General features: G+C 40.2%; 1 protein-coding gene across 3 annotated transcripts in view; it reads right to left on the bottom strand.

Annotated features, from left to right (window-relative positions):
- snapc4 (small nuclear RNA activating complex, polypeptide 4) overlaps window positions 1–15,635 on the bottom strand; it is a 49,580-nt gene that overhangs the window by 29,015 nt on the left and 4,930 nt on the right. For 2 of the 3 annotated variants that reach the window (XM_073052324.1, XM_073052325.1), the window contains exons 4-13: window positions 13,206–13,328; window positions 12,782–12,860; window positions 11,875–11,956; window positions 10,553–10,657; window positions 8,834–8,906; window positions 8,199–8,363; window positions 7,136–7,283; window positions 5,913–6,019; window positions 1,259–1,353; window positions 623–717 (exon numbers count right to left, since the gene is read on the bottom strand). In XM_073052324.1, the coding sequence (XP_072908425.1) occupies window positions 623–717; window positions 1,259–1,353; window positions 5,913–6,019; window positions 7,136–7,283; window positions 8,199–8,363; window positions 8,834–8,906; window positions 10,553–10,657; window positions 11,875–11,956; window positions 12,782–12,860; window positions 13,206–13,328 (1,072 nt within the window). Of the gene's footprint in view, window positions 1–622; window positions 718–1,258; window positions 1,354–5,912; window positions 6,020–7,135; window positions 7,284–8,198; window positions 8,364–8,833; window positions 8,907–10,514; window positions 10,658–11,874; window positions 11,957–12,781; window positions 12,861–13,205; window positions 13,329–15,635 lie in introns of those variants that run through there. The other variant, XM_073052326.1, reaches the window with a different exon arrangement.

Here is a 15,635-nt window from a genome sequence, read left to right as displayed (position 1 = left end):
TTCTTTATGATTACTATGTAGTTACCCTACAGTCTTCTGTAAATCTTCAAATTTGGCCTTCTTGCCCAAATAACTCCCACCTCCCACACTTACTACTCTTCCCATACCTTGCCGAATGAATACACTGCTCACTACAAAAGAGCGACTGAGAAGAAATTGAGTTTGAGTGGAACTCTGTGTGTGTGGGAAGACACAGGAAGAATTGCATTCAGGTGGAGGAAATGCCCCAAGACTGGGAAGATGCAAAATACTTCTTTTAAAGTTTAGGGAAGTGGTTCAGAATTTTATTTACTTTTTGATTTTATTTCCCTATCCTTTGCTGGAAATTGCTTACTTGATCTGTCATTTGTGAGAAAACAACAGGGAAGCTTTTGCTATAAGATTACACATAGATATTCAATTGGGAGATCTGGATCAATTAAGAGAAGCAAAGGTTGTTTACAGACACATTTTGTCTGCCAAATTGAAGATATAATAGAAAAAATATTAAAGAAAGTGATAAAAAGATATTTCATCAATTAAGGACACACACCACTTCAGGACATGACCAGGGAAAGGAAAATAAAACTGGTAAAGCAGCAAAATGAGTTCTCGGGCTTTATACAGGCACCTCATCTCTTACCAACTCCATGCTTCTCGAGCAGTGATTTAAAAGTGTTCTCTTCCTCTTCTGTCCATTTCCCTTTTCTCACATTTTGATTTAAAGCGTTCATGTATCTGTGAAAGATTTAGCATTGTTTTTATTATTCTCACATCTCCAGCCAACCAAAAACATCCCCAGCAATTTACCTTTATCCTCATGTTAAAAATAACTATGGCTGGATACAGAATACCCAGCCACAAAATGGCCAGCCGAGAGAGTTTATTTCAATAACAGCAGTCCTTGTATTACCAACCATGCAGCCATTCTCTTCAAAAAAAATATTATCAATGTCTCAGTTCATGAAAGGAACTTCCTGAGCCACAAAGGAGGAACAAGATTTATATCTGTATGCAAATATCATTGTGCAGATGAGACGCAAATGACTCCAGTGCCCCCTGGACCGGGAGAAGAGGAAAATAAAAGCAGAACATTTCACGGTACTCTCCATTGCTCCCAATCTCCACCTCGTGCTTCCTTGTGGAATACAAATATTACTGAAGACCTGCCACTGGAAGAAGTCAAAAAGAAACCAGCGATGTGGGGTAGTGATTAGTAAATAAAGGCCAACCACTGTTCACTGGCAATGTGTTTAGAACTGATACACCACGAACATACCTGTCTCTGCACTGGCAATCAACCCGCCCAGGGATCTCTTCTTGAATCTTGAACCAGTCCCGGCTTCCATATTTTGCAACTGCCTTCAGGAGAAGCTAGGAAACAGAACAATCTCCCATTATATTCGTCCTTAATCCTGTTTAGCCCCAGAGGAATAAAGTGAGGAAAGTCTAACGGGGTTATATAGAACTAGGTGATATTGTTTCAGAATAAGGTGGAGCTAACGACAACTGTTTTTTCCTTTTTCAGTACGCAAATCTTAGCTTCCAGAAAGCTGTGGAAGCAGAGTCAGGAATATATTCAAAGCAGATATTTAAACTATAAAAAAAACAAGGAATACGAGGGGCAAGTGGGATAACTGTTAAAGTCTGTGGATCAGACATGATCTTATTGAATAGGAAGGATATTTGTTTTTTTTTTCATTTTTTGTCCTAATCCAATGTACTATCATGGGAAAATCCCAGTTGCAAATTTCCATTGCTTTTACACTCCTTCTGTAATTAGATTCTAAAGCTATCAAATATTATTCCTTTGCCTTTAGATTCTCTCCTTATGCAAAACTTAGGACTCAAGTATATCTTTTAGGAAGTAAGCGTGGATTCATGAAAAGCAGATCCTGTTTGGCAAACTTACTGGAGTTCTTTTGAGGATATAATTGTACTGTGGATATTGCAAACTTGGATTTCCAGGTCTTTGTTAAGGTGCTGCATAAAAGCCTCGTCCATAAGGAAGGATGCATGGAGCTGGAGTAACTCAACAGCACAGACAGACGATGTTTAAGATAAATGGATGCTTCTCTGGTTGGTAGCCAGTGCGGAGTAGAGTATCACAGGGATTGGTGCTGTGCCCACAACTGGCAACAATTTGGAAGAGGGTACCAAGTGTAACATATCAACGCTTGCTAATTGAGAGGAAAAGCAAATTATGCCGAGAATGCGGAGAGCTTGCAGAGAGCTATAGGTGGGTTAAGTGAGTGGGCAAGAGTATTAAGTGATAGCCCAGTGCACGATTTATCAAAGATGACAGACAGACACTAATGATCAATGACGTAATGAGTTGAGTGAACTAAACTGATTGACTGAAACAGAAATGGGTGCAGAAGGGATCAAACTGGGTGAAAGACAATTAAACTAAAAGGTGGGTGGTTTGCAGATGTGACGGTTTATACATACAGTCTGGAGAAGTCTTGACAGAACTAGTCTTCATGGAAGAGTTGCTGCCAAAAAGCAATTCCTAAACAAAGCCAAGAAACTCAAATATGCACAAAAACACAAGGACTGGGATGCTGAACAATGGCAGCAAGTGCTCTGGACTGATGAGTAAGAAGTTGAAATTTTTTTGACTCAAAAAGGAGGCAGTTTGTCAAAGAGCTGGAGAGCCCTACATGGATGTGTGTCTGTAGTGAACAGTAAAGCACGGCGTACATCCCCTGCAGGTTTGGGGCTGTGGTTTTGCAAATGGAGTTGGTGATCTGGTCAGAATTACGGTAATAGAATCCCTCAATGCTGAGAAGCACAAGCAGATTCTCATCTATCATACAATACCATCAGGGAGGCATCTGATTGGTCCCAACTTCATTCTGCAGTAGGACAAACAGCCCAAACATATGGCCAAGGTTATAAAGAACTACCTTCAGCAAAAAGAACAAGGAATTCTACAACAGATGGTTATAGCTTCCACAGGGCCCTGATCTCAACATTGAGGCTGTCTGGGATTATCTGGAGATAGAAACAAGGGAGAGAGCCAAAGTCTAAGAATTGTGGCCAGTTCTCCAAGATGCTTTGGCAACCTACCAGCTGATTTTCTTATAAAACTATACAACAGCATACCTAGGAGAATTGATGTAGTTTTAAATGCAAAGGGTGCTATTGATTTGATTTTGTTTTTTTTTACTATTTAGACGCTTCTCATTTCATTACTTTTGAAAGCAACTTCACATTACAGAACATTTTTACATGTAGCTAAGACTTTTGCACAGTATTGTATCAGTATTACAAAAGAGTAAAGGGAAGTAGAAGGCATGAGGAGGGAGCTGGCCAAAGTTATTTGAAAGGGAACACTAGAAAGGGATGATGGCAGAACAGCAATGGCTGGATCTCCTGGGTGCAATATGGAAGACGGAAATAGATTCAATCTCAAGGTAGTATTCTAAAGGGAGGATGAGGCAACCGTGGCTGACGAAGGAAGTCAAAGACAGCACAAAGCACAAGAGAGGACATACACAGTAGTAAAAATGAGTGGGAATGGAGAGGATTGGGAAGTTGTTAAAAAACAGAAAGAAACTAAAAAAGCAATAAGGAGAAAAAAGATGCAATATGTACATAAGCTAACCAATAAAAGAGGATACCAGAAGTTATCTTAGTATATAAAGTAAAAGTGAGAGAGTGGATATTGGCCAGCTGGTAAATGACGCTGGAGGTTGTAGTACGGGAAATGTCACCTAGCCCAGATGCATATGCCAGGGTTCTTAAAGAGGTAGCTGAAGAGACTGTGGAGGCATTAGTAGTTATTTTTCAAGAACCACTAGATTCAAGAGTGGTTAAGTAGGACTCAATTTGAATCTACTCTTTAAGAAGGGAGGGAGATAATTATAGACCAGTTAGTCTGTACAGGGTACTAGTGAGGTTGCACCTTGGGTACTGCATGCAGTTCTGGTCTTTTTACTTCAGGAAAGACATACTGGAGGCGGTGCAATGAGGTTCACCAAGTTGATTCCAGGGATTGAGGGTTAGCTTATGGGGTGAGATCAAGTCACCTGGGACTGTGCTCACTGAATTCAAAAGAATGAGAGATCTTACAGAAAGTTTAAAAATTATGTAATGCTTCCACGACCGGCTGGTGTACATCTAGGGGAAAATTCGTACAGCCGCCAAACCGCGCCTCCCGTATACGTGGATACTGTAAAATACACGCTAATACAAACTCGCACACACAATATCAAGCTCACACCAGCTACTTTACAGAATACACTTCATAAATCTTACTAGAACTAAGTGATTAATAATGATACAGTATATATGAAGGAAAAAAATTTTAAAAAGGCGCCATAACTTATCAGAATTCAGTCAAATAGTGCACATCGTTGGAGCTCAACAAGAACTCAAAGTGGGGTTGAATCCTCTGACCCCTCTTCGCTCTTCTCTGACCTCCACGACCCGCGCACCTGGGACCACCCTCGGTGACCGACCAGCAGTGCCGCACCCGTCCACCTTCCTCGCCGTCTTCTTCCCAACTCCCAAAAAGACCGCGCAATCCCAGCTCCCAGACCCACAAGAGAAAATAACATCCAACCCAATTGGTTAACAAAGGAATACAATCCCTGTTATCAGCAACTTTAACCCAAACAAGCTTCGAGAGTGCTCTGCAAGAAAAGCACTCTCTCACCAGTTAGCATAACAAAGAAGCAGCTTTACTTTTAAAACAAAGAAGCCATTTTGATTAACATACGCAGTACAATTATGAAAAGGATAAAAAAAGAGGCAAGAACGTTGTTTCCACTCATGAGACGAGAATTAGTAGACATATCCTCAAGAGTAGTGAATCTGTGGTATTCCCTGGCCAGGGAAGCAGTACAGACTAACTCATTATATACACTCAGTGGCCACTATTAGATACACCGACTCGTTAATACAAACATGGTCAAGAGCTTCAGTTGATCAGAATGGGAAAGAAATGTGATCCAAGTGACTTTGACTGTGGAATGATTGTTGGTGCCAGATGGGGGGGTTTGCGTGTCTCAGAAACAACTGCTCTGAGATTTTCACCAACAGTCTCTGGAGTTTACAGAGAATGGTATGAAAAACAAAAAAAGATTCTGTGGACAAAAATGCCTTGTTAATGAGAGAGGGCAGAGGGTAATGGCCAGACAAGTTAAAGCTGACAGGATGGCGACACTAACTCAAAATAACCACACAATGGCGTGCAGAAGAGCACCTCTGAATGCACAACACATCGAACCTTGAAGTGGATGGGCAGAAGACCACACCAAGTTCCACACCTGTACTTAAAGCAGCCACTGAGTATAAATTTAAGACACATTTAAAACGATTTTTGTACAGCAGAGGAATTAACGGTTATTGGGAAAAACACAGGAAGATGAGGCTGAATCCACAACTGGATCATACATGATCTTATTCAATAGAAGAGCAAGCTCAGTGAGCCAGGTGGCCTACTTCTGCTCTTATTTCTTATAATTCATCCATGTGGGTAAAGACATATTATGAAAAAAAATAATCTACTGGATGACAGAGAACAAACCATGTATCAAGAAATTTGCCAGCACCAGTGCTGTTGGATACAACAGTAATCAGTACTCCTAGATTTCGGTGGGAAGATGTAATCAGTTAATGGCAGTGAGGTTCTCTGTACCCTATATGGGCTGCACAGAAACTAATTCCCTTGTGAAGCTCTGCAGTTCAATGAATGACAAAGATTTGTCCTTCACATGCAACAACAGAAAATGGCTGCTAAAATGAGATACTGAAGGAAAAGCTTCGGTGGTCACATCTTTGAAGAGACACAGAAATGTCAGAAAAACACCTGGAGTAATGTAAACAGAACAAGACAGTAACCTGCAATCACATTCTGCCATGACCCAATTGTAAGCAGAACTGCCCGGTGATCCAGGAAGAGCCAATTACTAGAAGCAACCTACCCTATCTTCTTTTCGCGACCAAGGCCCTCTTTTCAGTGTGGGATCCAGTGACTTGGACCAGTGAAACAAAATCTGGCTGGCATTCCGTCCCTCCATAAAATACGCAACTACAAAGAAGCAGATTTGCATTTCAGAATCCTATTTACAGAAACCAAATCAAAAACAGAATGATGACTATTTTGTGCTGGAGAAATAGATGTGTCAAAAGATTAGAATGATAGGTTCCTTTAATGTTCATAGACCCTAAACAACCACCTTGCTATATTTCTATCTATAACCTTAGAAGTCTCCTTAATCCTATCTGCCAAGTACATTCATAGCCCTTTCTGGACTCCTCATTTAAGTTCTTTCCTGTTTCCTTCACATTTCTCAAAAGTCTGATCTGATTTCAACTCCCTAAATTACATCTACTTCCTTTTATCTGTTTGACTACACTTAAATTTTGTTTTGTTATTCAAAGTTTTGGGACCTTTCCATCCTTAAATCCACTTTGATTAGCTGGTCAGGCTCATCTCTCAATAGAAGTTCTAGGTGGACCATCTACATAAGAAATAGGAGCAGGTGTAGGCCATTCAGCCCATCGAGCCTGCCCCACCATTCAATAAGCTCATGGCTGATCTGTTCATAAACTCAGCTCCATCTCTCTGTCTTTTCCCCATAACCCTTAATTCCTCTACAATGTAAAAATCTATCTAACTGTATCTTAGATATATTTAGTGAAGACTCAACTGCTCCCCTGGGCAGAGAATTCCACCGATTCACCACTTTCTGGAAAAACAGTTTCTCCTCATCTCCGTCCTAAATCTTCTCCCCTGGATCTTGAGGCAATGTCTTTAAGAAACCCTCTTGGATGCATCTAACAAATTCAGCTCCATTTAAACTCTTGGCACTGAGGAAGTTCCAGTCAATATCGGGGAAGTTAAAATCTTCCCAAGACCCTGTTGATTCTACATATGCCCATGATCTGCCTGTTTTCAGTTCGTCTAGCTATCATCAGTGATTAGGAGTCAATTGCATTAACTCCATCATGGTGACTGCACCTTTCTTATTCGTGAGGGCTCCTCTTTTACTGCAGTATTGACATGAGAACAATTTCAGCCCTTACTGCTAATGACATTGAACAATTTCATTAATGTCAGATTACACAAGCTGAGTAGGAAGCTCCTGGGTGTCAGGAAGGGGTTTGGATTCTGCAAGCAGATCTGCACTGCTGATATACTCACTCTTTGTATATGGGATAAAGTTTCCAACTCTCATTTTTTGCACTAGTTCTGTAAGCATCTGGTCTTCTTCCTTGGTCCATTCTTTCTTCTTCAGGTCTTTGTTATACTCTTGGTATTTTTGAAGGCACATGTAAGCAGTACGGTTTGTCTAAGCGTAAAGTAGAAAAAAAGAAAATGAAGTTTAAAGATGCTAAACCTTATAAAATCACTTTTTAAATAGTCAATGGATTTATTTTCAACACACACCTATCCACTGGCCTAAGTGACTTTATGTAGATAGCATAGGGTTCTGATCAATTCCAGTCTAGAACACATTGCCAGTACCATACTGATTGATGGATGCACTTTCAAACAGAACTAAAAATTTGATACCTTCGCCTTCACTTTCTTTATCAAAAATCAGGTAATAGTCACATCTGGAAACTCCAGTATCAAAAACACAACTTCAACATTATGAGAAATTGTTTAAAATAAATAGGTATCTCAGACTTCTCATGGCAGGATTTGCTGTGTGTAAAATTGCTGTTTACATTTAAAGGTACAACACTTCAAAAATAATCCCTTGTGCTTTAAGTACTACTTGGATCTTTTGAAATATTGTGAGAAGGCATTATGGAAATAAAATTTTTCCCCCTTTATGACACAGCTTCATGAAATCATTAGTCACAATTAGCCAAAACACTCATGGATCTGTCATTAAACAGAATGGGTGCCTCAATTAGAATCTTATCTTGGGATAATATGACCAAATATTAGTAAGGAATTGACAGTGTTATTTCTGTGTCAGAGCCAATTGCATGAAAGGTTACAAGACTAAGGAAGATGGATGGAAGCAAGATCTAACTGGCCTTTGACCAAATGGGATAAAACAACAGGTTTGAAGGGCTGAATGCCTCACTTCTGCACTAGTATATATTCTTGCCAGTTGCTGATTAGACCTAGTAGAGATACATAAAGTTTACTTCTAAGGGAACTACTCCTTCAACACTCAGTAAGCATACAAGCAGAGAAAAGCCAGTTTGCCTGGTTTGGAGCTCAACAGTGCACTGTGCATTATCAGTACCTTTAGCTCACTGGCAACCCACTCCCAGTCCACACAACCACATCTCTCTGCGATTTCAATTAGCTGTTGCGTCTCTTGACTGCTCCACTGCTCTTTGTTGATGCTTGGGTGTTCAGAGTTCTGCCAGACATTCTTAATATCTTCTGCCTTGCGACTTCCATCAAACTATAAACATAAAACAGATTTAATAGTCCAGCACAGTTTTAAGCCTTTAAAAGGCTTGTAAACTTCTCCCACTTGGGGTACTGGAGACAGCATTCCCGTTTGTCAGTTTAGAAGCTGCCTGAATTAGTTTACCACACTATCAGAGCAACCGTGGCCAAAGAAAACAGTCAGGACTTCACTTATCCTGATCACCATTAGGTACAGCTGGCTGGATCAGAATGTGGAGCGAGTAATCAACGTCCAAAATGAAAGAATACAAAAAAAAGAGGCTGAATGGCATTTGACCAAAAGGTAGCAAGGAGGAGGAGGGAGAAGGCTTTGAAAATGTATTGAAACAAACACTAATCCATGGTTATCTAAGGAGATAGCAGATGCAGAGAGCAGAATGGGCAGAAGATAAAAGGGTTAATGGGGCAGGGTGGAACTAAACTGATTAACCCTAAATATACTTCCAATGTTGACATACTTACATCAATGTTGGCAATCTTCATCCAATCGTGATCATCAAACCTATTTCCCAACAACTGCCGTTGCGTCATCTGGCTATAAGAAAGTTAAGGAGTAACACTCTTTTATAAACCATGGCTAGAGTTGCTAATACTCACTCTCAGCCAGTAGTAAACATTATAATCAAACATCATAACAGAAATATTAAATATCAATTGTTGAAAATTAATGCCTTTCATTTAGAAAACTTTAGAACAAAGACAGAACATAAAGGCAACTCTTGTTAGTTCACTCCATAGATATCAGACGGCAATCTAGAACAGTAAACCCAATGAAATAAAGATTATATGCACTTCAATTTCAGCAGAGCATCTACTGTTTCAGAAACATATACCAGTGGTAGGATACAGGAAAAACTTGAGGCAAGCAGGATATTTTCCCCTGCTTGATGGTTTCCTACATGTTTAAAGCATCCCCAAGAATACTTTGATCTTTATACCAGCACCTAACCCCAAATCCCAGCATGCTTCGTCAAATGACCCATGCTTAATTTCACCATATTGTTCTCAAAATGATCCCTCCAAATCAACTGGAGCTTCTGAGAATTGAAATTGAATGCATTGGTTTTGCAGTGAAGGCAAGTTCAAAACAACCAGCTTCTTCATCCTTGTCAAGGTTTCAATCCTCGTTTCTCACACTTGTACATAAACTGTGATTCTGATACTCTCAATAGCACTTCACCTGCATTCACCTCAAGGTTTTGATTAATTTGCTTCTCGTAACGCCCATGTAAATATGATTAGACTCTCAAGCCAGTTCCTCAACTATTACAGCATGGTTGGGCTCTACCTCTCCGCCATTTGGTCAACCCTGCTCTACATTCCTCAATATCTTCATACTCCAAACTAAAAATATGTTCTCAAACCCCAGGCCTGGCAATTCTGTAAAATACTGCACTATTTCTCCCCATGCAAAAATTGCAACATTTGTCCTGGTGAGTTAAGGCCATGATAGCCTGGCTTGCTCCTCGTAGCGCCCCCTGCTGAGGAATTTAAATGTGGCAGAGGTGCTCAGTATGAAGGGGACACAGCTACAACAATTAAAATAAAAATGATCATCTGTTTTAAATATGCATTTAAAATGTCTTTAAAGTAAGTTCAACATACAATCAAGGTGTTCAGGATGATAGATGGAAATGTGCAGTAACATAGCACTCCAATAGACAGGCGGAGGGCTGTAGTAGCTCAGGCTAGTATTACAGATCCCTCAGCACTAGTAGAAAAGTCCTCTCAGGAGTTCTGGATAAAATTGCACCCAGAACCAACAATGTTAGCTATCCATCAAAAGGAGTGCTGCTGAGGACAAGAAACAAGCTTTCTTTACTTGTTTCAGTGTGGAGTCAACTTTGTAAATGGTGATAATCTAAAGAGAATTAAAAACAGAGAACACTAGGAAAGTTCAGGAAATTAATTAGCAGAAGAAAATGCAGCCAACAACTTGGCCACACCTTCTTCATATGATGTCAACAGACATATGGCTTATTGCAGCTAGAGAACAAATGTATACGTGCATATCATTCACAAACACACAAGTATTATGGTAGTGAATCAGAAAAGAATTCTTTTGCATGAGCAATGTCCTGCTAAAAAGACAGTTACAATGCACATCAGTTGACGTGAAGATGAATAATGCTCAATTAGATACTCTTCTAAAAATGCCTGTTGGGAGGAAGGTTATCTCACTTGATCTCTTCCATTTCTCGCTCAGTTTCAGCAATCTGCTTCATCAAGACATTTTTCTGCTTCTCACTGCGGGATAGATCCAGCTTTTTGTTCAGGTTCTCAAGCCTACAAACACAAGGTAAAATTAAAAAGGTTTTAGTTTACGTCTTGACTTGTGCAGAGGCAAGCAGCAAAGGGCACGCAGTTCAGATCTCCAATGCTCCAAGATGAAGAAGGGAAAAATAAAGCAATGTTTCAGGTCTTAACAAATCAGTGGCCTATTAAAACAGAATCTGACTCAAAATAGTGATGTGCCCTACACTGAAATGTTCCATTGATCTACTGAACCTGGATAAAGATTGGGATATCGTCAAGACCATAACTCAACAAGAATCAGCATTTAGTAGTGTTTGTGTAAAGAGGAGCCATTAAACAAGGTTAAAAAGAAGTGCTATGCCCTGAAACTATGAAAATGATGAGAATGAAACAACCTGCTGACTCGTGTACAAGATATCACGAATACCGTTGTCATACCTTTCCATCCTATATTCCCATCAATGTCACTTCAAGCTAGAATATCTAGGCTAAAAAAATGGGGAAAATCTGGAGTATTCCTCTGTCCCATGTTTACTGAGAAAAACATTGCAGATTATTACAGAGGTTATTAAATATTAATTGATCACTCACCTTTCATTTGAAAGGAGATGACTTGTAAGAACCAGCTAATCTGTGCTGCTCTAAACTAAACAAACTCATCTCCTTACAACTGAGTTACCAAGGTTCCTGAAGGTGGGAGACTCTCTTTTAAACTGTATCCAATGCTACTCTCAGTTTAATCAAAATATCTGAAGGAGAGCCATATTAGCATAGGCAGCAAACTTTAAAATCATCTTAAAAAGAAAGGGAGAAAGAGTTAAGGAGGAAATTCCAAACATTAAGGTCCAGATGACCCTTGACAAAATTATCAATAGCGGGGTAATGAAAATTAGGCTTGCACAGTTGGCCTAAATCAAAAGAAAGTAAAGATGTTTACAAAGGGTTTACAAAGCTGTGGGGGGAGGGTGCAGTTATAGAAAAGAGAAGGACCATGAAGGGGAATCGAAAACATGGGAAATTATTTACAGGATAATGAGGAGACGATGATGGCCCAGAAACCAATGCAAGCTAATGCCCATGGAGATAAGCAGAGATTATGGTTTGACACTGAGCTGGCCATGGGAGATATCTCCCAGAAGACTGAACTGGAACTGATCATTGAAGGACACGTTGGATTTCACGTTTCACCCATACATTAACTAACAGATCAAGGCTGGATCAATGATATATTAGAAAACAAATTTTACCTCAAGAGCTTAGGCTGCAGTAGTCGCTGGATCGAATCATTTGCAATTGCGATTGTTAGTTTGTCCTTCTCTCTCTGCTTCCCTGTGAAAGGACAGAGGTCAGAAGACGAGTATCTTTTGTAACTTCTGACCATGTCCTATGAACCACAGAAATGCCTGGAGCTCCATCAGCAATGCTCATTCGCAGCACTCACTGGGAGGCATTAGGCAATAATTAAAATAGATATCCCACTCACTGGCAGTCCTTTCCGAGCAGGTGCTAAGCCTCGGCCTAGTTCAGCTAAAAAGGCTTGAGCACAATGCAACCCCACCAGTCCACCCTGTTCCATTAATCAGAACCCTGCTAGCCGACCCAGCCAGTAACATTACATTAGAATAAATTTAACACCATTTTGTTTGTTTGATTATACATTAAAACCTACTATCATTTTACACAGATTGTATGGACTGCCACATTTAGCAGTGGAACAAGCGAACAAGCAAAAGTATATCTGGCCAGCTAATTAAACACAAACTCCAGCACAAACCTGGCATTTTATAGTAACAAAATAGTGGAGAATATCACTGGGGAGTTTCCAGGCTGAAGCTAAACAGCAGCTCAGAAAAGAGCAAATAACAAATTGCCTAAAAAGTGCCATTAATGTTAATTACTTCAATTAGTATGCCGTTCCCACAATTTGCAGGTAGTATTTTAACATAAAGAAACAAAACAGAAAAATCGTTGAAACATTATACAAGTTGAATTTGGAGACAATAGGTCATGGGATCACAACATTGCTAAAGAAGACAAATTCAGGAGCAGAGGAAAAGCTTGGATTTGAAGTTCCAGACTTTGCTGACACCAAAGATTTAACAATGAAAACAGATCATGGAAGAGGCCAGTGTTCAAGAAGTTATGAATACTTACAGCTAGTTATAAGAAATTCCTCAAAGGGTTTTATGCCTTGCCTAGCCTTCTCTTTTGTGTCTTGGTTTGCTGGAGGACCCTGGTCACAAGTACAGAGACAGGACAGACTTTTAATTATAAAGAGTTTTAACCATATATTGTAACTGGTACTGTATTGTTGATTGCATGCAGCTCCGACAGCAGTTCATCAATAAACAAGTAGGGTGAACCAAATGGCAGACAACTGCGGAGCATGACACCAGAGTTGTATGCAGGCCAAGCCAGATAAATGGCTGCAGGATCCCTCCTCTTGAAGAACACCCAGTAGACCAAATGGGATTTGAGGAGAAACTGAGGTAGATGGGGGAAAACACCTAGACCTGCTGCTGTTCAATAAGCAAACATAAACACCAAAAACAATCTTTAATTATTCAAAAATACTCACGAGACCAGTCACTTTATCCCTGAAGTACGGTTTCATGAAGTGCCCCAGGAACATAGAGGCCTGACTCTTTGCTGATTTTGACTTGTCAACGTCTTGCCCTGCCAGGTCACACATAATTTCAGCCTGTAGGAGATTAAAGGGGATTGCCTGTTCACTGACAGAGGAAGGATACAGACCAGGTACATTCCCACATGCTCAAAAGGAGGATTACTTAAGTATTTGAAGGATCTACTGTGGATGTATCAGAATTTTGCAAGGACTAAATTACTGACAATGTTCCATCGATGAGATAATATTCCCCACACACACACAAGATTAAAAGGCAGATTGCATTTGAAACATTAGATTTTGTCTCCCAGGTGAGTCCAAAAGGGCCCATAATCTAAGAAGTGATAGCTGTGATTGTGGGTAGTGCATTAACCCACATTAAGTTTCTGGTTTACTCTATTCTTTTGGCTTGAGCACAAAAAATCAAGCTGAAACTCCAGAAACACAGACTGAAAGATACCGCAAAAGAGTTATTAACATTCACCTCCCAGCCTTCATCTAAAAAACACTTTGACAAAATGTAAACTACTGTTAACAAGCTTGCTGTGCAGAAATTAGCTACAACAGTGGTGCATGTCAAAAGTACCTCCTTCACCACAAAGTGCTGTAATACATCTGACATTGATCTGATTAAAACACACTACATTCATGTGGGGCTCAAAAGGGTAGATGCATTCTTCATGTTTCCCCTGGCTTGGGCATCTAGAACCAGGAATCTTCACGTGGGACAGAAGAAAAAAAACTCACCCAGCAGATGTGAGAAATATGAGTCTTTCTTATATTAAAGTTAGGCTAAGTCAGGAGCATCATGCAGCACTTACAAAGTGCAAGGACTAATGGACTCCTGAAAAACATCCACCAGAAAGCTGTTGATGGAGGGTGGTTTCAACTGAAAATTTGAAAATCAAGATGAGCAGGCTTTCTTCAGGTATGGAGGCTCACTGATCAAAGGCAACTGGATAAGAAAAGCAGGAAGGGCCGTTCCCTCTTTTGTGTTCACTGGGCTATTCTGGAAGTCCACTGCTAACCTACCCTTGCACGACTTTCCTGTATTAAACCCAGATTATTCAACTTTCTTGGTAACTAAAGTCAAACGGTTCCTGTTCGGAACCCAGACAGTTTGCAGGAATATAGCTGCAAAACGAGTTCCTGGGTGACAGGAGATCCTGCAGGACAGCCATCCCCATTCAGTGCAGCCCGCCACCAAGATGTTCAACTGTATATGTAACCTGTATTAAGTCAGGTGTTCATAACCCGAGGAGCTGTACACTCAGCAAATTAACCTGTGCAGTCCTCTTCCATAGTGATTTCTGAAGATTCACTGTCCCCCTGGATGAAGGGTTTCTGTCACCTGTCCCAAATTGCTGACTCCTGGTTCTAGATACCCAAACCAGGTAAAACATGAACATCCGCTCAACCTCAACAAGTTGCACTAGAACTTCAGTTGTTTAAATAAGATTGCTGTTCATCCTAAATTCAAGACAGTACATATCCAGCACACTTAACATCTCCTCCTGCTACAAACCTCCCATCCAAGTGTAGTCTATTTGGACTCCACATAATTAGAGCAAGATGTCACCAAATTAAAACCTTGCAATAGACAAAAGTATGTCTTCCTGAACCATGTTAACTATCAGTAATTCATGTGCAAAAACATACAAATCCCTCTAAACACCAACACCCTTCAGTATCTCACCGTTTATTTTTCTACCAAAGTGCTACCAATCTGCTGTCTTTACCCATTCACTTACCACACTTTTATCCCCCAAAATGTCTCTTCCTGCTCTTCATAGCCCACACTGCCAGATGCTTTGCATCGTCAACAAACCTGGAGACGTTACATTTACTTCTGGAGACGATCACTGACCATGCAGCACCTGCTTGTCTCCCAACCCAAACAAAGTCTCAATATCCTAATCAACTAGCTTATCATTATCTTGTCTGTTACTTACAACACAAAAAGCATCTGTCAAACATGATTTCCCTTCTGTTCACGCCACCCAATTTTATTATTTTTTAACTACACTACTGCTACTTCCTTAATAATAGATTCCAGCATCCCCCCCCCCCCCTTTTAATGTCAGGTTGAATGGGGTTACAATTCAGTTCAACCACGATTAAAATAGATTGTAGAACAGGCTCATGGAAATTAATCTACTTCAGGCTTTTATCAGTAACCTCCTGGGTTCCTACTTTTGTCAGTGGGAACTAATTAGCAGAGTAATAAGAGATGAAGGAACATAAGCTGTACCCACGACAGGGATTCTGAGCAGGACATTTTAAAGCTGCAACATCATACTGATGAAATGGTTTCCAATGCCTGCTATGTTCGAATGAACCTCAATGAGAGGTCCAAGAAGAACACCTCATCTCCTGTCCATT

This window comes from Hemitrygon akajei, chromosome 7 (assembly GCF_048418815.1).
Source record: "Hemitrygon akajei chromosome 7, sHemAka1.3, whole genome shotgun sequence".
In the NCBI taxonomy this organism is placed as follows: Eukaryota; Metazoa; Chordata; class Chondrichthyes; order Myliobatiformes; family Dasyatidae; genus Hemitrygon; species Hemitrygon akajei.
The sequence above is the reverse complement of the archived record's forward strand: the minus strand, read 5'-3'. Positions and strand labels throughout refer to the sequence as shown.